Source organism: Pavona decussata, unplaced genomic scaffold, assembly GCF_977016875.1.
Source record: "Pavona decussata unplaced genomic scaffold, jaPavDecu1.1 SCAFFOLD_102, whole genome shotgun sequence".
In the NCBI taxonomy this organism is placed as follows: domain Eukaryota; kingdom Metazoa; phylum Cnidaria; class Anthozoa; order Scleractinia; family Agariciidae; genus Pavona; species Pavona decussata.
The window spans coordinates 6715292-6743177 of NW_028145517.1; the positions used below are offsets into that span (position 1 = coordinate 6715292).

At 38.4% G+C, this 27886-nt stretch overlaps 1 protein-coding gene and 2 long non-coding RNA genes across 3 annotated transcripts; 1 reads left to right on the forward strand and 2 right to left on the reverse strand.

The window, feature by feature from the left end:
• Nucleotides 1–9069: 9069 nt before the first annotated feature.
• Nucleotides 9070–10996, reverse strand: LOC146471959 (uncharacterized). Its single transcript, XR_014866730.1, has 2 exons — nucleotides 10574–10996; nucleotides 9070–9523 (listed from the first exon to the last, which is right to left on the reverse strand). It is a non-coding gene; the product is annotated as an uncharacterized LOC146471959 (long non-coding RNA).
• Nucleotides 10997–11658: 662 nt separating this feature from the next.
• LOC146471960 (uncharacterized) lies at nucleotides 11659–15439 on the forward strand. The gene is made up of 3 exons (XR_014866729.1): nucleotides 11659–12366; nucleotides 13295–14840; nucleotides 14896–15439. It is a non-coding gene; the product is annotated as an uncharacterized LOC146471960 (long non-coding RNA).
• Nucleotides 15440–16950: 1511 nt separating this feature from the next.
• LOC146471961 (uncharacterized) lies at nucleotides 16951–27791 on the reverse strand. Its single transcript, XM_085120861.1, has 3 exons — nucleotides 27722–27791; nucleotides 25540–25745; nucleotides 16951–17350 (listed from the first exon to the last, which is right to left on the reverse strand). Exons 2-3 carry the CDS (start codon nucleotides 25720–25722, stop codon nucleotides 17081–17083), a joined length of 453 nt encoding a protein of 150 aa, XP_084976987.1. The 5' UTR covers nucleotides 25723–25745; nucleotides 27722–27791; the 3' UTR covers nucleotides 16951–17080.
• Between the last annotated feature and the right edge of the window lie 95 nt (nucleotides 27792–27886).

Below are 27886 nucleotides of genomic sequence, written 5' to 3' on the forward strand. Positions count from 1 at the left end.
GTGATTTTAAAACTTAGTGTTTAAAGTAAAAGAATGAAATTTTTGTTGAGAAATTGTTGGCTTCACACTACAAGCTAAGTTAGTTTCAAGTAAGCACTTGATTCAAGTGCACTTGAAAATCTCAAGTCGCACTTTAGAAAACTTGGCTTCACACCTGGCGACAAAGTATACACTTGAAGCACAAGCTGTCAATCATCGTTCGCGGTAAAATCAGAAATGCGACTGCTCGCCGGAAAATCATGAAGCCTTTACAACGGAAAAACGTTTTGTGTTGTCTACTCTTTATTTTGTCTTTAATTTTAACTCAGAGAGTTTTAACATTACAGGAAATGCATAGGTACTTCATTGTTTACGAGTACTTGGCGAGAAAACAAAAGAACAGGCGACATCTTCTGAACTGAAAATCGATGGTTCAGGCTGTCCGTAAAGATGAAATTCAAATAAGATCGTAAGTTTAAATCGGCTTTTCCTTCTTTTTTATGTTTACTTACAAAAAAGACTGTTCCATGGAGTCCTCAAACTGCGAGGCGTATCTCCAACCATCCATTTTGATTTTTTTTTTTTAATTAATTTTAGTTCACGGCAAAATGTTTATCTGTCCTGGCACCGCAGCACGTGGCTTTCAATTGGTTTCCCTTTCCCTATTGGTCAAGTACGTTCTCAAGTGTGGTGTTGGCCATACTTGGCGGCGTACTTCGGCTTCTTTGAACTGCGAAAGTTTCCATGGTCACTAAGTAAAGTTCAAGTTGGTAGGTTTTACCCCTTCACACTCAAAGTAGGTTTCAAGTGCACTTAGATTATACTTACAAGCTCTAGTGTGAAGCCCCCTATTCTGCACATAAAAAAATGTTTTTTTGTTTTTGTTTTTCAGGGCGCTAATTTCATCAGTTGAATAAGCGACATGATGAGCAACAATTCACGTGCAGTTCGTGCGAAGCCATTGAAGTGCATTGCAATGAGTCGTGCGTTGCTACTAGTAATCAATGCAATGAGCCAATCAGAGAAAAGTATGGAACACGTGCGATGAAGTGGCGCGCTTTCCAAATTCGTCTTTGAAACTCGTTCAAATTTATTCAAATCTGACCTTTTTTTGCCACACAACTCCGGCAGCGATGTACAGATACACGTCTACCTTCGTTCACCGGAATATCGACGGAAACATTAGTAAACCACAATGAATTTAGCATTACATTTGAAGACTAGTGTAGACAGGTGTAGAGTACGATAGCAGGTTAGTTGCAGTTTTCACGTTTTAACATTTCGCGTCGTTTCAGCTTTTTCTTTCACACATGCATGCTGTCCAAGGAATCTCGTCAGATTTGCTTCTGTGAATATTTAATTTCCTGCGGCTTGTATGTTCAGTTCAGTTTCTGATTACAACGTTTTATGTTTGCATTTGTAAATTTAAATTTAAGCTTTCTTATTCTTTGCAGAAATCTAAAGAGAAAGAGAAAGCATTCAAAGTTTAAGTGGCCGTACAAAGCACGTTCTCCGGTCGCCACTTCCGAACAATAACACCTTGAAGTTCTCAGACAACAACAGCACGCTGCTTTTAAAGCACAAGAACTTTAAAGGTAAGTCTTGTTCAAATTCTACTTAAAATGAAGAAGTACGGTTTGTTTCATTGCTTTACGTCCTCAAAAAATTAAAATGTAAGAATTGCTGCTAAGAGCAACAGGAACAATGTAGCGGTTTAGTATGTACTGAGCGTGCATTTGCAATTTCCTTGGATATAAAACCGGTAACTTCATTTTCCAAAAGAAAAACTGAAAATTAAACGCAAGTGTACAGAGGTAACTAAAACTACATAATATATAGGTGGATAAATGGTCGTTTGTACACAAACATGCGTCGTGCAAAAAAGCCCAAGCTATTTCCCGCTCTATGAAAAATCAGTCCAGCCGATACGCTTTTCATTTGTCGGTGCATGTCAAGTTCAGAAACAAAACTGCGTCCTACTTATAAGACTTAGCTACTACTTGTGAACGAATGCTTTCACAATTTCGTAAGTTGAAAAGATAGAAATTAAAATAATTGTTGCTATTAATTTCGTAAGAAAGAAAAAAGTTTGATGTATACTTCTGTACTTGTACGCCTCGACAGTTTATTCAAATTGTTGATTTCTTTTCAGTGTCCCCTGTATATGTCAAGCAGTCCAAAATTTTTCCAAAGTTTAATCGTTCAACCTTCGCAAACGTTTGGGCACGATTTGCGCACGGCCCCATCTATTAATTATGTATACATTTTGCGACTATAAAAACTCTATTCATGGTCGTTCTTTGTATAAGAGGGTTTTACCGTTTAGTATGACAGTCATGCATACACAATTAAAGTATGGGGCTGTGCGGAAATCTTTCCTAGGTAAGCAAACTTCGCGAGCCTTTCTCAACCAATCAGAAACAAAACCAAAACGGCAATCGTTACTTGCTTGGGAAGATTTTTCGCGCTTGGACCTGGCTACATGTATTAAGGACGGTGCCTACTAATACCGAAGTATTTTTGTGCGGTTTATTACTATGCGGGAAAAGCAGATCTTACCAAGGCCTATTGGAATCCAAAAAGAAAATTGGGGGTAACCACGCATTTTTCAGAGATAATTAAACATTAGTATCTCTAAAAAACGCCAAAATATAAAGCAATGTATGGGATTTTTTCCTAAATTGAAGCCTAATTATCTCTGAAAAATGCATGGTTACCCCCAAATTTCTTTTGAGATGCCAAAAGCATTTGGTAAGTTCTGCTTTCTCCGTATAGTTTTAAACCGCGCAAAAATATTCCTGTATTAGTAGGCACCACCCATAGGAAAACCGAGTATCTCGCGATGCGCAGAACGTATGCGCAGTAACAATAGTAGGCACCGTCCTTAATTCCACTTCTAATTGGTTCTCCACTGTTAACGTCTGTTGTGAATGGCCAGAATACTTTAATTTGGTTTTGGTTTTACCACATTCATTTGAAAACCTATCTATGATAATGATTATGATGGTCATGACGATAATGATGATGAAGACGATGATGATGATGATGATGATGATGATGATGATGATGATGATGATGATGATAATGATGATGGTGATGATGATAATGATGATGATGATGATGATGATAATGATGATGATAATGATGATGGTGATGGTGATGATGATGATGATAATGATGATGATAATGATGATGATGATGATAATGATAATGATGATGGTGATGATGATGATGATGATGATGATGATGATGATGATAATGATGATGATGATGATGATGATAATGATGATGGTGATGATGATGATGATGATGATGATGATGATGATAATGATGATGATAATGATGATGATAATGATGATGATGATGGTGATGATGATGATGATAATGATGATGATGATGATGATGATGATGATGATGATGATGATGATGATGATGATAATGATGATGATGATGATGATGATGATGATGATGATGATAATGATGATGATGATGATGATAATGATGATGATGATGATGATAATGATGATGGTGATGGTGATGACCGTTATAATGCCATGATTCAATGACTGTTATTGCTGACGGCTTAAGAATTGGACAATGGTTTGGATCGTCTGGTCATGGTTTGATAGCGATATATTGAAATTATGTTTTGCTCTTACTTTTTAGTTTTCCTGGGTCTTCTAAGTAGACGTCACAGCGACGCTCATCGTCACTCCGACATTACAATGAAAATATCCTGAATACCAGTGTCTCCAATACATCAAGCGTCACAGCAGACTCAGTGGTCTTCACGATTATCATGATTAGTTCCATCCAAACCCATGGCGCACAAATGGTCATGTCCAGTACCACAGTACACCCAATTGCCCGCTAAGAACCATAGCCACCACACCCAGTTTCCAGCCTCAACACCATAGTTCCCTATTGGCCACTCCTTCGTCCAATCACTTCAGACTACCTTCAGCGTCTCCTCCACCAATCAAGGCAAAGAAAACGTCTTCAATATGGGCAGGAGCCCATTGGTCAGTCTTTTCCTTGTGGGTCGGGAATGGGGGTTAAATAGGAGCTCTGGATGAACCTTACAAAGCACACTTTATGCACACACGTTCGGCCAGAAGACCACGGACTACTTATTCGGCTTAACTTAACTGTAGTTTAATTAGTTAATGGGTCCCCTGGGTATGGTTCGCGTGCCTCCCCTTAGGCTGGGTTGGGTTATTCGGCTAGTTATCGGATTTCATTCGGTATTGATTTTTTCTTCAAATTATTCGTCCTCTGTTCGATGTTTTTTCGATCGGCTAAGATTTCATCGAGTTCACCAGCTTCAACGTCCACTATTTTCCGAAACACTGCTATTCATCGTCATCATCGTCTCCGTGGCGTTCTCCCGCTTAGTTGCGCGAAATTCAATTGCATGATCAATCACGCATCACTTGACAGTGCAAGCCCTGTAAAAAGTGAGGTTATTCATCGTAAGGTTCAACCAGACTTTAATTAAAACGCGAAATTTAGTAAACTGGAGACGCAAGGCCATTCTACTGCTGTAGGGAGACCTTATTTGGCCACTCCTTACAAGTTTAATGGCCTCTCTAGTTACAGGTAGATAGATAGCCAGGCTCGCACTTTTGGACGGCTATTGTCTTTCTAAGGCGCTTCGTAATTGGCCAAGAAAATTATCGATATCAGATTCAGAATGGTGCACGCAGAACATATTGAACAAAGGCGGTAGCCCAGCGCCAAATTTGCGAGCGTAGATCAGTTTTCAGGAAACTCGTGACTTCATAACACTATTCAGACCGGCTCTATGTTTATCTGTTTTTTTACTTATGGAAGCGCTCCCCACCCTATTTCTCCGGTCTGAATAGGGTTAATTGACCGTTAGTGGGTAATCATGGGACAATGCACACACCTTACTTTAGATCGTTTACGTACGTAGCCTTCGAGATAAATCTACGACGGAGAATCATCACAGCACCAGGAGCCGCACCTTACACAGTCCAACAGTTAGCAAATATCTAGATAGTCTATTAGTTTCAGGATTATAAAGTGACAGGAAGTTAGAAGGCTTTTCTTGCTATGGCAGCGTGGACAATGAGACGAATACGAAAGCCAATTCGTCATAAGCGAATTCACGTATATCTGTTTCTTTGTTGATCTTGCCTCGTGGGAGGGGTCTTCTCTGCAAATGAGAAAGGCCTGCATTGCACCTTGTGGGCGAGAGAGCTTAGATCGTCTACAAATCGTAGGCGTATGTAGTCTTCACAACCTATGGAGACTGGCGTAGTACGAAAGGTCCCTCGAAGACTTCATTGGTCCTCTACGGTTACTACGCTGGCAGTCTATATTGGCATTGCTTTGGTGCCGGCCGGTCGAAGAAAGAAGACCAAAGATCATCTCGCGCCATGGGTAAGCTTAGGTAGCTAAGGCAGTCAGCGAAAGTAGGCGAGGTATGAGGTAGTTGCCAAGACGGCGATGGAAGAAGGCGACGAAGCAAGGATCCGAACACGAAGAAGGTAAATAACACTGAAATCTTTTGTACTATGAAAGTATTTGACTACTCCGCACCACATTGCGGTTTTCTTCGACTTGGCAATGACTGTTTGGCTGAAAATGAAAAAGACTCGCATTCATCCTAAAATATTATAGCATTTGTAGTCAAACTACATTCTTGTGCAAATGGTTTGTCTCTCAAATTAGGAAGAAGAGCTAGCTAGTCATCGAAGATAGCATGTAGCCATAATAACAGCTTAATTACGGCTGTTTTAACTTGCGTTGCAGGACAAGCTTCACGATTGCCGCGCGAAAATGTGCCACTAAAACTAGATTCAGGGGGAAAGGAAAATATTTTCATAGCATTGACGCTTATTAAGGTTTTTAATAGAATTACAATCGTGTGCTTGGCGTTTCAATGAAGCTACCTCCCATCAACGCATGTTAAATATGATGTATTGAAAGTAATATGAAATAGTTCGTTTTCGCGATGGCGTAGTTTGCATACCACCACTGCAAATTCATCTTTAACCCAAAAATTACTTCAAAGGGTAAATTAGAATTTAGGCCTGTTTCCTTTCGTATTTGCACAGCCTAAGAGGGATAAGGCCTTAGACAACTTCAAAACTTCACTAACATAAATTGGACCCCGCTAGTTGTATTCAAATGAAGCTGTCGTGAAAACGTGCTATTGACCGGCTGGCACAGGTCACAGGTAAGACTTGTCGTCTCTTCAAGCCTCTCATCACCCACCTTCGCCCCAGCTACGACAAGAGATTGCAACACAAACATAAGGCATGAGGTACGTGGGTTAAACACGTGATACCGCCACGAAGCTGTATCACACTGGAAGATAACACCAGTTCCCAATCATTGCTATTGAAACTAAAAAAGTCGTCCGTTTTACGAAATAGTAATCCCGAAACGAATCGCCGTAAAAAGCATTGGTTGGAAATGATGTTATCGTCCATAAAAGACCATAAAAGGTCGCTCCGGATTTCGATTTGGAATTTCGAAACTTTCGCTCTCATTCGGCCTTTGAAAATCTTTTTTTCGGCTTTTCTTCACGATTCCGATCAATTCGGTTTTCGGCTTCGAGCACAGTTCCTGTGCTCCACGCACAAGCTTGGTATCAACAGTCTCGATACCAAGCCACACCTGATCCCTGCCTAACGTTCAGGGGCCCTAGAGTGTTCCATTTACTCGGGGTGTCACGTTTTACGGACACAGGAGCACTCTTTGGTTTTCCTGGACGCTAAATTTTTCATGTAGGAGCGCACCCTGTCGTATATTTCATTTTAGGTCCTAGGCTTGTGGCTTAATTAATATTAGTTTTAAGAAATTATGTAACTATTACACTTAGAGAAATAAAACTAATAAACAGTGTCTTGTGTCTTTATTCTTTAACTGCGGCTACTTATACTAAACAGTACTAACGCAGCTATTTTATTTCAGGAACAATACTAACCAAATGATTCAGTTTCAGGAAACTATGTAGCTAATACACGTAGGGAAATAAAACAAAAAACTGTGTCACGTGTCTTTATTTTGCGTCTTGCGTCTTTATTCTTAAACTGCGACTACTTAACTAAACAATACTAACGTAGCAATTACATTTCAGGAACAATACTAACCAAATGATTTAGTTTCAGGGAACTATTTAACTAATACACATAGGGAAATAAAACTAAAAAACTGTGTCTTGTGTCTTCATTTTGCGTCTTGCGTCTTTATTCTTAAACTGCGACTACTTAACTAAACAATACTAATGTAGCAATTACATTTCAGGAACAATACTAACCAAATGATTCGGTTTCAGGAAACAAACGACGATTTCTTTTTTCTTCAAAAGGGTCAACGTCTTTTTTGGCGACAGCAGCTACGACATTCAATGGATGCATTTGACTCGGTTTCAAGAAAAAAACGACGATTTTTTTCTTCCAAAGAGTCAACGTCTTTTTTGGCGACAACAGCTACGACATTCAATGGATGCATTTGATTCGGTTTCACGAAAATACGACGAATTTTTTTCTTCCAACGAGTCAACGTCTTTCTTAGCGACAACAGTTACGACATTCAATGAATGTATTTTGTTTTTGCGACTTTTCTAAGTAAAAGTCGCTGGAGTGTAAAAGCCATAAAATGGCACTTCATTTCTACAAATAAAAAAAACTCTGAAAAACAAACAAGACTGGATGCTTGTTTTATTCGTGTCCTTGTGTGGTTTATTAGGCAACGTTTTAGTTTCAGCCCGAAAATTCAAATCATCTGGATCAGTTGGCGACGTCAAAGTACTTCAGTTTTTTTTATCCGACTCTTAGCTATCTCCACCTGCCGAAGCTTCCGAAGAAGTCCAGAGAATTTTCCTATTTTTTTCTTCGCCTTCATGACCTTTCTTCGAAATGGGAAATCAACTGAGACGCATGAAGTCTACTTACGGCGATCAGATGAATAAGCAAGTTCCTCCGACACTTACAAGAGTGCAGTCAAGACGTCCTTGCTGTCCATAGGTGACGTTCTTCCATACGTGCCACCATTCTTACTTCTGACTGTAGAATCCTTGGGCGGAGAGTTCACCGATCTTTGTGTAATACATATTCAGTTGCAGTTCAGCGACGTTATGATCCACGGCATCGAACACGAGAGGTGAGCCACATTTTATCTTTTATCCTCGTTTTAACAAGTGATACTCTGTACTCTTTCAGTTCCTTTCCGTGCGACGTATGTTTGCCATCAGCCACTCCTTGACTAGAAACCCGTTTTTTATCAAGGCTAACCGCAATTCAGATGGCTTTGGAGCATGTACACAATAACCGTAAGTATAGCACATGAGCAAACTTGAGCGGTTTTGAGACTCGATCGTTACACCGGAATAGATGTCGAGTGTTAACGAGTCGTGCAACCAAGGGTATGTAGGCGAAATCCAAGATAATTAATCCGTGCCTTCAGTGGGATTCAAACCCGGTGGCCTTAGCGGTGAGAACCAAATCATTTCCTCAACAACTGTTTAGTGCTATGAAATTAAAAATGAATGCAGGAAGCGGGAATTTCAACAACACGGACTGGATTACATAGGATTCGAGTGCATTTCAAACCGTGACTTCTCTGGTATTGATTCATTTTCTACTAATTGTGCTGTGTTATGAATGAAAGCAGGTCGATCGACAGCTCGAGAAAGATCCGTGAAACCTCAATGAACTGGAATGACACCCAAGTGATAGCTGGTAACTGGTTCACTTTTCTTCTGTTCGTGTTCTGGTCGGTACAGGTAAGACGGCTTAACAAGATGAAAAGCCCAGACCAAGTTCCGTGGCTTCAATTAAATTTGATTCAAACCCAGTTGGCCTTTGGGGGTCTAATTCACCTTTCTGCTTACAGTGTTGTTAATTGAGGCATTTGAAGAGATCAAAAGACCGTAGCATTGTTTGTGGACTCGATAGATTTAAACCCAGCTTCCGATAACAGGCCGCGGGCTTAGTACAGGTTCACCAGTTCTGACTGGAAACTGAGGCAGGATTCAAACCTGTAACCCATATACGCAGTCTCCGTTAGTTAAATATCTAATCTTGCTAGTGGGACACGAAAAGCAGTAAACGTATAACAGGGAACTAATTTAATCTCCTTCTAGAAGAAGTAATGAAATCTCCTTAATCTGCTTCACTCTTACAATATTTTACTACTTTTGTTACAAATTGAAATTTTGACCAGAATTTTTCAGGATGTTCCAGACAGTGCCACCATTTCACATCCCGGTCTTCGTTTTTGAGGGATTTTCCCGGCTGCCAATCCTGTAAACAGCTGTTTGCTGTTTAGTGGCTTCATGGTGTTTCAGCTACAATTCCATCCGACTGTCAGCCCGCAAAAATGCAACAATGGACTTTTAGAAGAGGTGAGGCAAAAACAGCAGGCCAAACGTGCTTTAATTGTGGTGAGTCGTAAAATGTTCTACTGTCTCACGTGTATTTGATATGTGTTGTCACACGTCAGAAGCCTAGAATGCATTTTGCCTCGATAGGGAATAGTGCCACTGAGCTCGGTGTTAAGCCTTGTCAGTCTGGAAAATCAGAGAAAAGAAATAATTAATGAGTGCTGGGAGCTGGTTATTGGCAATTGATTACATACAGGAAAGGGTTCTACTAGAGGTTGAGTTTCAGTTTGAGCAAAAGTGTTCACTTTCTTAGGTGCAGTGTATAAAATTATTTCTAAATAAACAATAGTGATTTTAATAATCCGCTAAACAGTGTCCGTAGCCCTAAAGGACCTTAGGCTTGCTAAATTTTAAATACTAAAATCAGTGTCTTGGTTTAAATACACTAAATTTAGGTTAGCATTCGTAATAAAATACTATAACATTAGGCTAGGTTTTCAAACTAAAATAAACGTTTAACACTAAGGCGGTATCAGTACTTCAATAACCATAAACCATAAACTTAACCTTGACGTTAACTCTAACTTGAAACGCCATAAAATGACCAATACCAGCAAAAAAATTTGGGTGGAGATGGATTATTTTTGTTCTGGTGGCTGTCTACTAAATCACAGCCTATCAAAAATATTTCACTTACATTTCACTTTCTTCAAGCTACTAATCTGTGATTATTTTGAGTTGATATTTTACCAGGTTGTTCTAGATGCCATATCCTGTCACACGCTCATCTAAGACAGGGCTGTCACTAAGATTTCAAGTTGCTGGATATATATATCAAGTAGGCAGGGAATCAAACAGATAGGAATTCCTTTTGGTTCTATTTTTCTTCTATTTTCCTATGAAAATAGCCGGGGGCCACGTTCTTAGTAACCGGGGGAAATCTCTGGCCCCCGCCCCTTAATGACAGCCCTGTAAAGAGCTGATGATCTAGAATGACTTCGGGAGGGCAAGTTACCATCCGCCATGATGCTGAGTTCCTATTGATGACTGGCCTGCCAGTGTATGGATGTCCCATCCCATCCCTGCCCGTATGAGTGTAAAACGTTAGCTAAGAAGCACTCCAAGCAGTACAGTTTTCCAGTCGGTTTGAGCTTTTAAGTTTTTAGATATTTGCAGATACTAAACTGTTTATATTTTAAGTCAAATTTTTTACAGGAAGTTGTAGGAGTCCTGTACCTGTGCATCATCATCAGAAAGCTGGAATAGCTTCCAAGAATTCTGCCATCTCAGTTTCATGATGTTGAGCCCGTCCTATGATCCTATACTCGACTATCTGCCAGTGTATTAATGCATCAGTGTTGACTCGGAAGCATTCAGAAGAAGCATGGCCGCCATATCAGCAGACTACTATCCACAGGATCCACGTGAGAGGCCAGGATGACAACAGCACTCAGGAGGTGCCCAGTTCCACAGTCCAATGGAAGCGATGTAGCTATTTCTGCTGTCTACTTCACCTGCAGCTGGTGAGTAATTTTGTGCATCAGCTGTGCCTAAGTTCGTCACAGTATGAATTGGCTTCACATATAATACAAAGCAGATAGCTAAATCATTGAGGGTGGAAAGTAATTTTAGATGGCAGCCAAAACTTTGAAGTAACTTGTTCACAGAGTGTTTCTTTACGCGCTTAGCGCCTGCAGTCACATGCATTTACATCAAGAGCTGTTGGTTTATTGTATTTTTGTGCCTCTGTGTGATTGGCCAGCAGTATATGGTATGGGCTTACGCCAGTTGATTGAAAACCAATCTGAGTTTCTATTTTGAACTTTTTTCAGGTCAAGCATGGCATGATGTAGCTGCGTGACACGATGATGTCATGATGCATTACGTGACAGGATGTGGCTGCGTGACATGACAGTGCCTACTGTGATGTTGCATAGTGTTTCCCACTATTGTCAGTTATCTCGCTGATCTGGAGCTTCATGGGCGTGGAAAGGTTAGTAATTCAAAACATGATCTCTAAAACATTTCTCACCTGGTTATGTCGTTTCCTCTTCCAAACTTTGACGTGTTTGTAAGTTTCAAAATTTGGGGTAACACCTCACGGTCTCACGATTTGGCCTCCAAATCTCACGGTGAATCAGAAAATCTTGAAATTGCCAAACAATTCAGGTAGTATGAAGCAATATTGAAGAATCCACGTTGAAAATGGCCGATACCCGAAACATACAAACAACTCTGTTTGAGGGAAACCTGGGTATCATTCCACCTCAGTCCCATGAAACATAGGTGTGCAAAGTTCTCTGGGAATGCCATCAGTGAACTCAAAATGGCGGCCCGCGACCCTCGCGTAGAGAGGAAACAGAAAATTACTCGGAGAATTCGGGGCCTCGGCCTTCTACTTCGAAGAGAAGGGAGCAAAAATAAGGTAAAGAATACCTTGAAACAAGAAATATTTCGTTTTTACTTCATTTGACGCATATTTTGGAAATCTTCAGGTTTGGGGCCCCAGTTGTTCCATGCCAGCGGATAAGTCGCTATCCAGCGGATAAAATGTATTGGTTGGAGTACATTTTGTCTGCTGGTTAGCGATTTATCCACTGGATAGAGTTATCCGCTCTTTGGACAACCGGTGCCATGGTTTTCCGGGTTTCTTTTTTTTTTTTTTTTTTTCAAAATCTCCAGATTTGCATGTTTTGGAGGTTTGCAGGTCTGCAAAGTAGGGTGCTTTCATGTGCTGATAGTGTCAGTGTTTCGCAGTGCATGGCAGAATAATGTTCCCCATTTAAGGAAGCTGCCTTTAAGCTCTTGCGGTTACTCTGTTTAGAAATTGAGTTCACACCCTGATGATCCAGGCCCTCGCTCAGAGCGGCAAGATTGGAAAAGACTGAGAAGAGCCGTGAAACTCAACATTTTTTACTTTTCACAGATTCTGAACCAGATATAGCACCCAACTGTAAGACAGCATAGTATCTGTCTGGCTCGTGACTCAATGCCATGACTGGTCTTCACTCTCAGTCTTTCACGCTTAGGTTAGTAAGCTTGTTTTTTGTCTTTTTTGTGCTTTCATAACATATGCAAGTAGCAAAACCTTTCCCTCCGTGTGCCTACAAAAGAAACCACGTTTGTGGCTATCTTGTATCTCATAAAGAGTGAGTAGAAATACTGCAAATTTAAATTGTATTTATTCAACAATAAACGTGCTTTATGAAAATGCAATTTGGGTTTAAAGGGGTGGTGTCGCAAATATTTTTGTGTCACTTTGAATGACAAAACATATATTTAAATTGATGGAATCGTCAAAATAATGGTTCAGTTTTGTTAACAATATCCCCACTAATGCACAGAAACTAGTATTAATTATCTTTGGCAGCAGATGGCTAGGATGGAAATGGATTGCAACTTGAAAAGGTTTTTTCCAGTTATTCTGGTGCATTGTAAAGAAGTCGCTAAAAACTGATCATGATTTGTTCTTCTTCTGAGAAATCCCTTAATATTTTCTTCCTGGTGCTCTAGCAGCAATATCATAGACATTTTTCATAAATGGCGGCCGATTTATTATTCTTTTCAATATATGTTAATTAGAACTACTAACCTCATTTCAGAGTAAAACTTCTTTTGAATTTTGCTCACGCTGACGAGGCTAGTAAGGCTATTTTTCATGAAAACAAAAGAATAATTTATCGGCTGCCATTCATGAAAAAGGTCTATGTTATGAAAAGAAGGCTTTTTGTAAAATATTTGATGAGCAGTTTTGACCAAACTACAGCAAAATTGCTATGACCGTGTCCCTTCGTCCATATCGACATATTGAAACACTAGGTTGCAGTCAATGCTCGTAAATCTAGGGAAAACAGCCAGTACATTGTGAAAGTAGCTGGAAAACTTTATTTTTGTTAAAATATGTTGCGGTAATGATGCATACATAACTAACTTAGGTTTTTTATTTGCTATTGTCAGGTTACTCTGTCCAGCACATTGCTTGAAGGAAGAATTGTGGATCTGCTTGCCATGCATAGCACTGAAATGAAAGCAGAGAATCAAGCTGTCAGAATAAAAAACGCCAACTAGTTAGGACGAGCTTATACACTGCAAAACAGTTGTTAGTTTCGTTTGTACAGAACGCACACAGTCTTAATTAGAATGAAGCATTTGGAGCTTGTGAGCTAAGAGGCTCATGTGCAAAAATGGATTTCAGGCTTCTACTATCGGTGACTTGCTTCTCCTTTTGGAAATTTAAAGAGAAAAAACAAACAGCTGTTTTGCAGTTTAAGATAAACTTATCTATAGCAACTGATGTGGAAAACCTTTTTCTCCTTAAAGGGTTCTGTGAGTGATCATTCCCTTTCTAGAATGAGCATGGATCACTTAATTTCTCAGAGAGCCAGAGTTTCTCTTCTTTGTGCACAAATCAGCCTGAACAACTTATGAGCTGGCTTGTCTAAATGATTGATGCGAAAAAAGCATATTGGCGTACTACTCAAGGAGCTGTCAACGAGGTTTTTTCCAAACAGTCATGTCAAATTCCCACTACCCTTTTACCCACCTTCCCGTCCCAACACACCCCCTCCCTCACTACAATCAACAACATGTTTGAAATGATCTTTCCCTGACACCCTTCCCACCCTCACACTTTGGCAACACTCCTGACACCATGAACATGGTTATGAACAATCATATTAACATGAGGTCATTAGTTCATGATATCTTTGCATGCTGTTTTAAGGTTCATGGGTTCATATATTGTTACCACTCCTACCAACCCCACAAGGCAGAGGGATGACTAGCCTGCGAGCGAGCACGGACAAATTTCTGTTTTCCGTTAAATGAATTTAGGTGGAGGGGCTAGTATGAGAGAGCTGAGTGCAAAAATGTCCTAGCTATGAACTGGTCATGTATCTAATATATAATTATAAATAGATGGGAACATTTTTCACTGACAGCTTTTCAATTAATTTTTTGCGTCTTAAACTCGTTGGTTCATAACTTTATCGACACTTAGAAATTAAATTGAGCAAGCGTGCCATCCCTTTCTCTTTCACTTTTCATGCTTCATTTGAAATAAACCCAGATACTCCACAGGCCTCTTGACATCTCCTTGAGTTTAAATAAAACATCTTGTGATTCCCTGCAAATAACTTTCATTGGTAATTGTTCTTGAGTATCAATATTTTTCCCCTTTACTGTTTACAAAAGAGTTGTTTGGGCTGATTGTGCAAGAATGGTCTTAAAGTCTTAAACCTAGATAGCTTAAGCTAGTTCAGTCATTCTTTGAAATTACATTTAAAGACTTGTAGTCTGTTTGGATTACTACTGTGGTCACTTGGAAAGAGTGTTGTCACTCACAAAGGTACGCAAAATAATAAGAAATTTTTTAACCCTTTTTCCCACGTACCGAGATTAAAATAAAACTTCAACAAAAATTCAAAATCAAAATTGTTGAAGAACAAACAGTATGGTATGAAATAATTTAACTTGAATGGTCACACAATTTGGTATTTCATCCGTGGACTGAAAACTTGAACCACAAAAGATTTGACAGTTTATTGTGGGAGTAACAGGGTTAAAAAAAACTTAAGGCTATCATTTTCGGCTATGATTAAATCTATCGAATTGGAAAATCTTGTGTATAGTAAGCGACCCAATGTAGTAACAGATTTAGAATAAGAAATTGGCAAATGAAATGCAACACATCAGTTCGGCCCTAGATAAAAAATAAAAAGGTCAAGTTCTTACAAGACGTTTAATCAGCATAGTTTTCTCACCACAGGATACAGATTTTTCAAAAAAATAAGGTGAAAAATTATTTAGTTTGGCTCGCTTGGAACAACTGAAATCTACCTGATCCTAACAAGTATAACCACGCTAATAAAACAATAACCTACTAATGCAGGGAGATTTATTGGTGTTCCAAGTAACTAAAAAATGCTTCAGAGAGTAAAACATCCATTATTGCCAGAAACAGCCAATTTACATTGTAGAATTGGCTGAGAGGTTCATGCACACTACTGGTGCCTAATAACTTAACGACTTTAGCAGTACAACTTCTTTAATTTTTCTTAGTAACTTCACTGTGTCACATGTTAGTGTTAAACAATAAACTGAATTGGCAGAATTTAAACTTGTGTGTTCTATTTTGTCATGTCATATCGATATAGGACTAATCATATCATACCAGTACGACTTATATCATAATTATCAATATGACTTAACTAGTCATGTCATACTGATGCAACTTATGTCATATCGATATGACTAATCATATCACATTGACACGACTAATCACGTCATACCAATACAACTTACCATGTCATACTGATACCACTTATCATACGTTAATAAGACCAATCATGTCGTATCAATATGACTAATCATATACCGATACAACTTACATGTGTCTTATCGATGTGACTTATATCATATCATATCGATACGACTTCTCATATCATATCAACACAACCGCAATCATGTCATACCATTATGATTAATCATATACTGATACAACTTATCATGAACCGATATGGCCAATACCAATACCGCTAATCATATCATCGTACTGATACGACTTATCACATCATACCGATAGGACTGATCATATCATACAGATACGACTTAACTGTCCTATCATCAATACAACTAATCACTTAATTTACTGATACGACTTATCATATCATACCGATACCACATGTCATAAAATACCAATATGACCAATCATAGCATACCTACATGTATACGACTAATCCTACCAATACAACTTGTCATATGACATTTTACCATACCAATACGACCAATCATATACCGATATGACCTATCATACCATACTGATACGACTTATCATCATGTTGATACGACCAATCATCATACTGATGACCTATCATATCATACTGATACAACTTAACATAGATCAATCCGACCAATCACATACAGATACGACTAATCATACCATATCGATACAACCAATCATATCATACCATACTAATATGACTTATCATATCATGCAGATACGACCTATATCATATCGATACAACCAATCACATCGTAATGATATAACTTTATCATACAGATACAACTAATCATACCACATCGATACAACCAATCATACCATACTAATACAACTTATCATATCATATCATATCGATAAAACCAATCATATTGTAATGATACGACTTATCATATCATACCATCGTACCCCTTGCCCTTTTGCTTGCTCCTTCACGTCCCCCTCATTGCTTCGGTCAAATCTCACATCACCTTTTACTTAACCAAGCCGAGCCTCCAGCGGGCACATTTAGGAGTGAGAATGGTTTACTTTGTAGACTCATGATTAGGCCATAAAACACTTATTGAGTAAACAGAGGCTGAGCCCGTATCACTTGATTTCACGACAGGAAGGACTGGGAACAAGGCTGGTCTCCTCTTCCTCTCCTCATCACATGCTCACCACATGTTCACTGAGTGGGGATATAGAGAAACTTGATTAATTTATATCAAATGGCTCACAAATAAAATGTGAAAAATAATTTTATTCCTGTAAGTCTTCTTTAAAGAAATCCAGCAACAACAGTTGACAACTTGAAAGCATTCTAAACTTGTGTCAGAACCCCAACCCCTACAGATCCCATATACTGCATTGCCTCCAAGGCAGATATTCTTTAGGCTGATAGTTTAATTTATTTTTTGGAAAAATAAACCAGAAAGTGGAATATGGAATGCAAAACAAAAATTTCGAACTGTTTTAATTTTTTCTCAATCCGAGTCCCAATCCCTCGTGTCTGGATTCGGAGCATTATTGTATATTGGCAAGCCTCCAAGTCTGATCTGATGCTCTTCTAACAAATAATACACTATTTCAGGAGGGTTCAGACATGTCATCCACCGCACGGCAATATTTCTCCATCGCCGCTTTCCTGGGCCACTCAGATATCGACCAATAGGAAGCCCATCATTGCCACTAAAATGAGCATTCAGACAGTCCCGTATGTTACTGAAATATGGATTTCCACCAATGTAGATGAGCTGTAGAAAAGGAGAATAAAACACTGCTATCGTTATCACCATTATTGTATAAAGCGAAAGTACCTGAGACACCTCCAGCCAATCGATTAACATAAAAGAAAGATCAGACCACGAAGCAGAATTTTAAAACCTAAGTACTGGTTGATAGAGAATGAAAGATACTCCGAGTTTGTTCATTGTGTGAAAATATTTAGACAACAAATGACAAAAAAGTCTAATGTGGAAACAATTGGGTTATATTTTGGTACGAACTATATACCATCATCAGACAAAAAATATATATACAAGGTAGGTTATGGTATAGTTCGTACCAAAATATAACTTGTCTCCTGAACATACTCAGCAGAGTATCTTTCATTCTCTTTGTACTGAAACTATCAACTGCAGGTACTGGGTTTCAGTATTAGTTGCCTAGCACAGAAATGAAAAAATGCTTGCAAAAGCCATTTTGAGAGTAGTTCCAACTCCAGGGTAGGTTTCCTACTCTGGATTAGAAAACTTAATTTAAGAAGTGAAAGGTTTAGATTTTGGCCTACTTTAATCCTAATACTTATATAAACTATGGTTTTTACCTAATTTTCATCCTAATACTATACACTATGCAATTTGTCCTAATTTTCCTCTTAATAATAAAGACTATGGATTTTGGCCTAATTTTCATCCTAATACTATAGACTATGGATATTGGCTTAATTTACATCCCAATACCCAATATGCATTTTGGCCTAATTTTCATCCAAATGCTATAGACTATGGATTTTGGCCTAATTTTCATCCCAATACTTAGGACTATGGATTTAGGCCTGATTATCATCTGAATACTATAGACTATGGATTTAGGCCTAATTTTCACTCTAATACTTAATACACCATGGATTATGGCCTAATTTTCATTCTAATACTATAAGACTATGGACTTTGGCCTCATTTTAATCCTAATACTATACACTATGGATTATGGCCTAATTTTCATCCTAATACTATAGACTATATTTGGATTTTGGCCTAATTTTCATTCTGATACTATACACTATGGATTAGGCCTAATTTTCATTATAAAACAATAGACTGGATTTTGGCCTAATTTTCATTCTCATACTATACACTATGGATAAGGCCTAATTTGCCTTCAAATACTATAGACTATGGATTAGGAATAAATTTTCTTTATAATACTATACATTATGGCCTAATTTTCATTCTAAAACTATACACTATAGGTTAGGCCTAATTTCCATTCTAATACTATAAACTATCAATCTTGGCCTAAATTTCATCCTGATAATATACCCGACTTCAAAATTTGGTCATTTTTGGCCAAAAATCATAGACTTACCCCTTGGAAAACAATCGATTTTTGGACAAATACAAATATTCTTTTAAAACCTTCCAATCGAATCAGTGTGTCAGAAAACGTCCCGTGAGACCCTTTTCAGGCCTTCCAAGGGACCAGGGACAAAACAATAGCCCACAAACCATGAAATCAGGGTGAGAGTTAAACAGAAAATTATTTCTCAGGGCGTTTTTTGCACTTCAACATGATTCCCAAGGGAGTTTTAGGACACGCCGAGATCCCAAGGGACATAAACAAGTGAAAAATGGCGACTTCAAAATTTGGTCATTTTGGCGAAAAACCATGGACTTACCCCTTGGAAAAAAGTCGATTTTTGGACGAAATAAAAATATTCTATTAAAAGCTTCCAATCGAATCATTGTGTCCGAAAATGTCCCCTGAGACACTTTCCAGGCCTCCTAACGGACCGGGGACAAAGAAATAGCCAAAAAAAGATGAAGTCAGGGTCAGAATTAAACAGAAAAATCTTTGTCAGGGCGTTCTTTGCACTCAAAAATGATTCCCAAGGGAGTTTTAAGACACGTCGAGATCCTTAGGGACATAAACAAGTGAAAAATGGCGACTTAAAAATTTGGTCATTTTTGGCCGATAGTCGATTTTTAGACGAAAAACAAATATTCTTTTAAAGGCTTCCAATCGAATCAGTGCGTCCGAAAACGTCTCCTAAGACACTTTTAAGGCCTCCCAAGGAACCAGGGACAAATAAATAGCCAACAAAAGATGGAAGTCAGAGTAAGAATTAAACTGAAAATTGTTTCTCAGGGAGTGTTCTGCACTTAAAAATGATTCCAAAGGGAGTTTTAAGACACGCCGAGATCCCTAGGGACATAAACAAGTGAAAAATGTCGACTTCAAAATTTGGCCATTTTTGGCCAAAAACCATGGATTTACCCCTTGCAAAACAGTCGATTTTTAGACAAAATACAAATATTCTTTTAAAGGCTTCCATTCGAATTAGTGTGTCAGAAAACGTCTCCTCAAACACTTTTCAGGCCTCCCAAGGGACCAGGGACAAAGAAATAGCCCACAAAAGATGAAGGCAGGGTGAGAGTTAAAGAGAAAATTCTTTGTCAGGTCGTTATTTGCACTTAAATATGATTCCCAGCGGAAATTTAAGACACGCCGAAATCCCTAGGGAAATAAACAAGTGAAAAATGGCGACTTCAAAATTTGGCCATTTCTGGCCAAAAACCATTAATTTACCCCTTGCAAAAAAAAGTTGATTTTTGGACGAAATACAAATATTCTTTTAAAAGCTTCCAATCGAGTCAGTGTGTCAGAAAACGTCCCCTGAGACAATTTTCAGGCCTCCCAAGGGACCAGGGACAAAGAAATAGCCCCTAAAAGATTGAAGTCAGGGTGAGAGTTAAACAGAAGATTCTTTCTAAGAGCGTTTTTTTTTTTTTTTTGCACTTTAAAATGATTCCCAAGAGAGTTTTAAGACACGCCGAGATCCTTAGGGACATAAACAAGTGAAAAATGGCGACTTTAAAATTTGGTCATTTTTGGCAAAAAACCATGAACTTACCCCTTGCAAAAAGAGTCGATTTTTGGACGAAATACATATATTCTTTTAAAAGCTTCCAACCGAATCGCTGCGTCAGAAAACGACCCCTGAGACAATTTTCAGGCCTCCCAAGGGACCAGGGACAAAGAAATAGCCCCTAAAAGATTGAAGTCAGGGTGAGAGTTAAAGAGAAAATTCTTTGTCAGGTCGTTATTTGCACTTAAAAAGATTCCCAACGGAGTTTTAAGACACGCCGAAATCCCTAGGGACATAAACAAGTGAAAAATGGCGACTTCAAAATTTGGTCATTTCTGGCCAAAAACCATGAACTTACCCCTTGCAAAAAAAGTCGATTTTTAGATGAAATACAAATATTCTTTTAAAAGCTTCCAATCGAGTCAGTGTGTCAGAAAACGACCCCTGAGACAACTTTCAGGCCTCCCAAGGGACCAGGGACAAAGAAATGGCCTCTAAAAGATTGAAGTCAGGGTGAGAGTTAAACAGAAGATTCTTTCTGAGAACGTTTTCTTTTGACACTTAAAAATGATTCCCAAGGGAGTTTTAAGATACACGCCAAGATCCCTCTACGGACATAAACAAGTGAAAAATGGCGACTTTAAAATTTGTCGTTTTTGGCAAAAAAACTATGAACAAAAAAAAGTCGATTTTTAGACGAAATACAAATATTCTTTTAAAAGCTTCCAACCGAATCGCTGCGTCAGAAAACGACCCCTGAGACAATTTTCAGGCCTCCCAAGGGACCAGGGACAAAGAAATAGCCCCTAAAAGATTGAAGTCAGGGTGAGAGTTAAAGAGAAAATTCTTTGTCGGGTCGTTATTTGCACTTAAAAAGATTCCCAACGGAGTTTTAAGACACGCCGAAATCCCTAGGGACATAAACAAGTGATAAATGGCGACTTCAAAATTTGGTCATTTCTGGCCAAAAACCATGAACTTACCCTTTGCAAAAAAAGTCGATTTTTGGACGAAATACATATATTCTTTTAAAAGCTTCCAATCGAGTCAGTGTGTCAGAAAACGTCCCCTGAGACAATTTTCAGGCCTCCCAAGGGACCAGGGAAAAAGAAATAGCCCCTAAAAGAAAGAAGTCAGGGTGAGTGTTTAAAAGAAAATATTTTCTCAGGGCGTTTTTTACACTTCAAAATGATTCCCAAGGGAATTTTGACACATGCCAAGATCCCTATTGACATAACCAAGTGAAAAATGGCGACTTCAAAATTTGGTCATTTCTGGCCAAAAACCATGAACTTACCCCTTGCAAAAAAGTCGATTTTTGGACGAAATACAAATATTCTTTTAAAAGTTTCTACTGGAATCAGTGTGTCAGATAACGTCTCCTGAGACAATTTTCAGGCCTCCCAAGGGACCAGGGACGAAGAAATGGCCGCCAAAAGATTGAAGTCAGGGTTAGAGTTAAAAAGAAGATTCTTTCTAAGAGCGTTTTTTTGCACTGAAAAATGATTCCCAAGGGAGTTTTAACACACGCCGAGATCCCTAGGGACATAAACAAGTGATAACTGGCGACTTTAAAATTTGATCATTTTTGGCCTAAAACCATGAACTTACCCTTTGCAAAAAAAGTCGATTTTTGGACGAAATACAAATATTCTTTTAAAAGCTTCCAATCGAGTCAGTGTGTCAGAAAACGTCCCCTGAGACAATTTTCAGGCCTCCCAAGGGACCAGGGAAAAAGAAATAGCCCCTAAAAGAAAGAAGTCAGGGTGAGTGTTTAAAAGAAAATATTTTCTCAGGGCGTTTTTTACACTTCAAAATGATTCCCAAGGGAATTTTGACACACGCCAAGATCCCTATTGACATAACCAAGTGAAAAATGGCGACTTCAAAATTTAGTCATTTCTGGCCAAAAACCATGAACTTACCCTTTGCAAAAAAGTCGATTTTTGGACGAAATACAAATATTCTTTTAAAAGTTTCTACTGGAATCAGTGTGTCAGATAACGTCCCCTGAGACAATTTTCAGGCCTCCCAAGGGACCAGGGAAAAAGAAATAGCCCCTAAAAGATTGAAGTCAGGGTGAGAGTTTAAAAGAAAATATTTTCTCAGGGCGTTTTTTACACTTCAAAATGATTCCCAAGGGAATTTTGACACACGCCAAGATCCCTATTGACATAACCAAGTGAAAAATGGCGACTTCAAAATTTGGTCATTTCTGGCCAAAAACCATGAACTTACCCCTTGCAAAAAAGTCGATTTTTGGACGAAATACAAATATTCTTTTAAAAGTTTCTACTGGAATCAGTGTGTCAGATAACGTCTCCTGAGACAATTTTCAGGCCTCCCAAGGGACCAGGGACGAAGAAATGGCCGCCAAAAGATTGAAGTCAGGGTTAGAGTTAAAAAGAAGATTCTTTCTAAGAGCGCTTTTTTGCACTGAAAAATGATTCCCAAGGGAGTTTTAACACACGCCGTGATCCCTAGGGACATAAACAAGTGATAAATGGCGACTTTAAAATTTGATCATTTTTGGCCTAAAACCATGAACTTACCCTTTGCAAAAAAAGTCGATTTTTGGACGAAATACAAATATTCTTTTAAAAGCTTCCAATCGAGTCAGTGTGTCAGAAAACGTCCCCTGAGACAATTTTCAGGCCTCCCAAGGGACCAGGGAAAAAGAAATAGCCCCTAAAAGAAAGAAGTCAGGGTGAGTGTTTAAAAGAAAATATTTTCTCAGGGCGTTTTTTACACTTCAAAATGATTCCCAAGGGAATTTTGACACACGCCAAGATCCCTATTGACATAACCAAGTGAAAAATGGCGACTTCAAAATTTGGTCATTTCTGGCCAAAAACCATGAACTTAAAATTACCCCTTGCAAAAAAGTCGATTTTTGGACGAAATACAAATATTCTTTTAAAAGTTTCTACTGGAATCAGTGTGTCAGATAACGTCCCCTGAGACAATTTTCAGGCCTCCCAAGGGACCAGGGAAAAAGAAATAGCCCCTAAAAGATTGAAGTCAGGGTGAGAGTTTAAAAGAAAATATTTTCTCAGGGCGTTTTTTACACTTCAAAATGATTCCCAAGGGAATTTTGACACACGCCAAGATCCCTATTGACATAACCAAGTGAAAAATGGCGACTTCAAAATTTGGTCATTTCTGGCCAAAAACCATGAACTTACCCCTTGCAAAAAAGTCGATTTTTGGACGAAATACAAATATTCTTTTAAAAGTTTCTACTGGAATCAGTGTGTCAGATAACGTCTCCTGAGACAATTTTCAGGCCTCCCAAGGGACCAGGGACGAAGAAATGGCCGCCAAAAGATTGAAGTCAGGGTTAGAGTTAAAAAGAAGATTCTTTCTAAGAGCGTTTTTTTGCACTGAAAAATGATTCCCAAGGGAGTTTTAACACACGCCGAGATCCCTAGGGACATAAACAAGTGATAAATGGCGACTTTAAAATTTGGTCATTTTTGGCCTAAAACCATGAACTTACCCCTTGCAAAAAAGTCGATTTTTGGACGAAATACAAATATTCTTTTCAAAGCTTCCAATCGAATCAGTGTGTCCGAAAACGTCTCCTCAGACACTTTTCAGGCCTCCCAGGGGAACGAGGACAAAAAAATAACCCAGAAAAAATGAAGGCAAGGTGAGAGTTAGAGAAAAAATCCTTTGTCAAGTTGTTAATTACACTTTAAAATGATTCCCAAGAGAGTTTTAAGACACGCCGAAATCCCTAGGGACATAAAAAAGTGATAAATGGCGCCTTCAAAATTTGGTCATTTTTGGCCAAAAACCAAAAAAGTCGAGTTTTGGACGAAATACAAATATTCTTTTAAAAGCTTTCAATCGAATCAGTGTGTCAGAAAACGTCCCCTGAGACAATTTTCAGGCATCTCAAGAGACCAGGGACAAAGAAATAGCCCCCAAAAGATTTAAGTCAGGGTGAGAGTTAAACAGAAAATTATTTCTCAGGGAGTGTTCTGCACTTAAAAATGATTCCCAAGGGAGTTTTAAGACACGCCGAGATCCCTAGGGACATAAACAAGTGAAAAATGTCGACTTCAAAATTTGGTCATTTTTTGGCGAAAAGCCGTGGACTTACTCCTTGCAAAAAAGTCGATTTTTGGACGAAATACAAATATTCTTTTAAAAGCTTCCAATCACATCAGTGTGTCAGAAAACGTCCCCTGAGACAAGTTTCCGGCCTCCCAAGGGAGCAGGGACAAAAAATAGCCCACAAAAGATGGAAGTCAGGGTGAGAGTTAAAGAGAAAATTTTTTCTCAGGGCGTTTGTTATACTTCAAAATGATTGCCAAAGATTTTTGACACACGCCGAGATCCTTATTGACATAAACAAGTGAAAAATGACGACTTCAAAATTTGGTCATTTTTGGCCAAAAATCATGAAGTTACCCGTTGGAAGAAAGTCGATTTTTGGACGAAATACAAATATTCTTTGAAAAGCTTCCAATCGAATCAGTGTGTCAGAAAATGTCCCCTGAGACAATTTTCAGGCCTCCCAATTTTCATCCTAATATTATAGACTATAGTTTTAGCCTAATATTCATCCTTATGCTATTGACTATGATTTTGGCCTAATTTTTATTCTAATGTTATAGACTATGGATTTTGGCCTAATTTTCATCCTAATACTATACATTTTGGATTTTGGTACACTTTGGATTTTTCCTAATATTCATCCTACTACTATAGACTATGATTTTGGCCTAATTTTTATTCTAATACTATAGACTATGGATTTTGGCCTAATTTTCATCCTAATACTATACACTTTGGATTTTTCCTAATATTCATCTTACTACTATAGACTATGGATTTTGGCTTAATTTTCACTCTAATACTATACTCTTAGCCTTATTTTCATCCTAATTCTATACACTATGAATTTTGGCCTAATTTTCATCCTAATACTACAGACTATGGATTTTTGCCTAATCTGTATACTAATGCTATACGCTATGGATTTTGCCCTAAAACCAGTCGAGCTTGAGCCGCCTGTGCTGACATCGTTTTTTATAAACCTCTCTGTCTAGACTAGCAAACTATTCCAGCCGGGAAGTAATATTTATAATGTTCATACCCCTTGCAACTGCAGTTGTGAGGTGAGCCAGTGTGCTAGTTTCTTTTCATTTTCTTTGTTTCTTTTAGTCACTCGCACAATTATGAAAATGGAATCTTTTGAGAAACATTAAATGTATGAAACGGTTTCGGACCAACTGAGTCCTTCGAAAAGCGTGCCTTATACTCGGACCAAGGGTGTAACTTTTACGGCGTTAATTCGAATAACTTCATTTTCAACCGTGAAAACAGCTGTTAGTTTCTAACCTCGTTATTTCTATAAATCTCGTAAACTCCAGACATTCTTGCACCTTCCTGTACATTGAAGCTTCTGAGCGCGCTATGGAGAGGCTGAAGATTCATCTTTTCACGGTAGAATTGGACAACTTTTAGATGGTCTTGATCCACCTCCTTTTCCGTGTGCGCAGCATCTCCCTCGGATCTTTTCATTTCGGTTGATCACACTTTTATTACTAAAAAATAAAGACGAAAGCCATGAAACAATTTATAAAAGTCAGCTCAGCTGGGCGTAAAACGAATCCTTTCGTATCTGCTTCGTTTTGCAGAGAGAGGCATGTTCTGTTTTGATGCATTTTGATGGTAATAGATATAACCAGATAACAACAGATTTCAGTACTTGGGCTGAAAGTGGCGCTATGAAAATCATGTATTTTGCAAAGGAATTAGGTTTCTACGTTCGGACAACGGAACTTCGGAGACCCAAGGACAAATAGTTCGACATTTTTACCTCCCGTCTTTGACTTCCCTTTTGTTTATCTGCCACTTCAGTCTTAGAGGATATGGGCAGTACACTCCAAAAGAAAATTGAGAGGATCAACTCTTCCCATGTCACAAGTTGTCGCTTTAGTTCAGCCCAATTTGAACGTTAGTTGTCCTTTAAAATCTAATTTATGTAGAGTTTTAGACAAGGAAAAAGCCCACCAGCGATTTTACGATTTAGTAAATGCAAAACGTCTCTGAAACGTTATTTGAATTTAAACGTTCAGGCCACAAAATTCAAGAAGGAATAGGACTTTTCTTCTTGAACCTTTGCCAACATTCGTAACTCATGACAAAAAAAAAACAACGAACGAACGAACGAAGGGAATCCGCAGACGAGGCAAATTGTTATCGACGACTATTCTCACCTAATAGACCCTTCTCCAAAATGGCGGCAACAGATTTGAATGAGTTAAAATTGAACTGAATGAAAACTGATACCAGCATTGGAAAGATCACCTTTACTTTAGTAACCTTGCCAAGTTTCAGCATATTAGGTGTTATATCAGCTTAGGAAATGTAAGATGAAATTTCACAAATTTACAGATCGACGTGTGTATGACTGGGGGTATACGTCATACTCCCAGTCATACAAACGTCTGTAAAGTTTTCATTTTTCAACTTACATTTTCTCAGCTTATATTACACCTGATATGCTGAAACTTTGCAGGGTTACTAAAGTAAAAGTGCTCTTTCTAGCGCAGGTATACGTTTTTAGTTTTAACTTATTTGAATTTTCGGCCGCCATTTTGAAGAAAGGTCTGCTGAATCGACAACTATTAGTTTCCACACAAGAAAAGTTAACTTGTCGATCCCCCGTAAGTTTTGAGGGAGCCTGGAAACTTGCTTGCAATGCGCATGTGTACGTCGTGCAGAAAATAAAAAAAATCGTTTAAAAATCGTTTACGTTGCTCAAAAATAAACGTAAGTAATCGATGACTTACTCACAGATGGGAGAAGGTGATTTCTCGATAACAAAACTGCCGCGTCTTTTATATATATCGAACTTAAATAGTTTTCCTTTTAGAACGGAAAACTACTTTGCTGTCGACGACTTTATTTTTCACCATTTATAGTCGATAACTTGATTCACACACGAGATGTTTTGTCATCAATAACGTTTTGTTATCGAAAACTAAAAAGTTATCGATAACAATTTGTGTCGTCTGTGGAGGCCCTAAAATTTCTCAGTGTAAACTCAATTTCACCATATAAACGCTAGTTTGCCACATGTTTTCACAAAGTCTTGAGAGGCAATAGCCAGCGCATACTATAGCTATACACGGCCTGATAAGTAAAACCCATTTGCGACAATTCTGTGCAAACAGAATGTTATATCTGATTGAGTGTTAATATTTCGAAAGAAATTGTAAAACCGTCTTTCTCTTTCTTTTTCTAACATGTAATGAAAACACTCGCAAAAATTTGGGAGAACTTCAATTAACCCCTCAGATTTTTGTATCCTAAGAAGGCGCCAAATTTCACAAAACACGACTGAGGTTTTTCACTTATGAAATGCCAAGCGTTTATTTCGTTTAATCAAGCGCACGAACGCGAACCCAAGTACATTGTTTGTTTTCTGAACTTTATCTTTTGAGTTTCTTTACCGCAAAATTTAAAATTTGTATCTTTTCTTCGAACTAAAAGACTATTTTGAAATATTACATACCTTTCTGCAGTTCCTTCCTTAGCGCCACCGGAAAACGGAATGAGAATTTTTTTACGCCAGCTGGCAACAGAAACTGAAAAAAAGTTTGCCTAGCAACCAATTGACTCCAGAATCGTACTCGTTGTGCGCGCGCACAAAGAAGCCGTCAAAGGACTGGACTGAAAA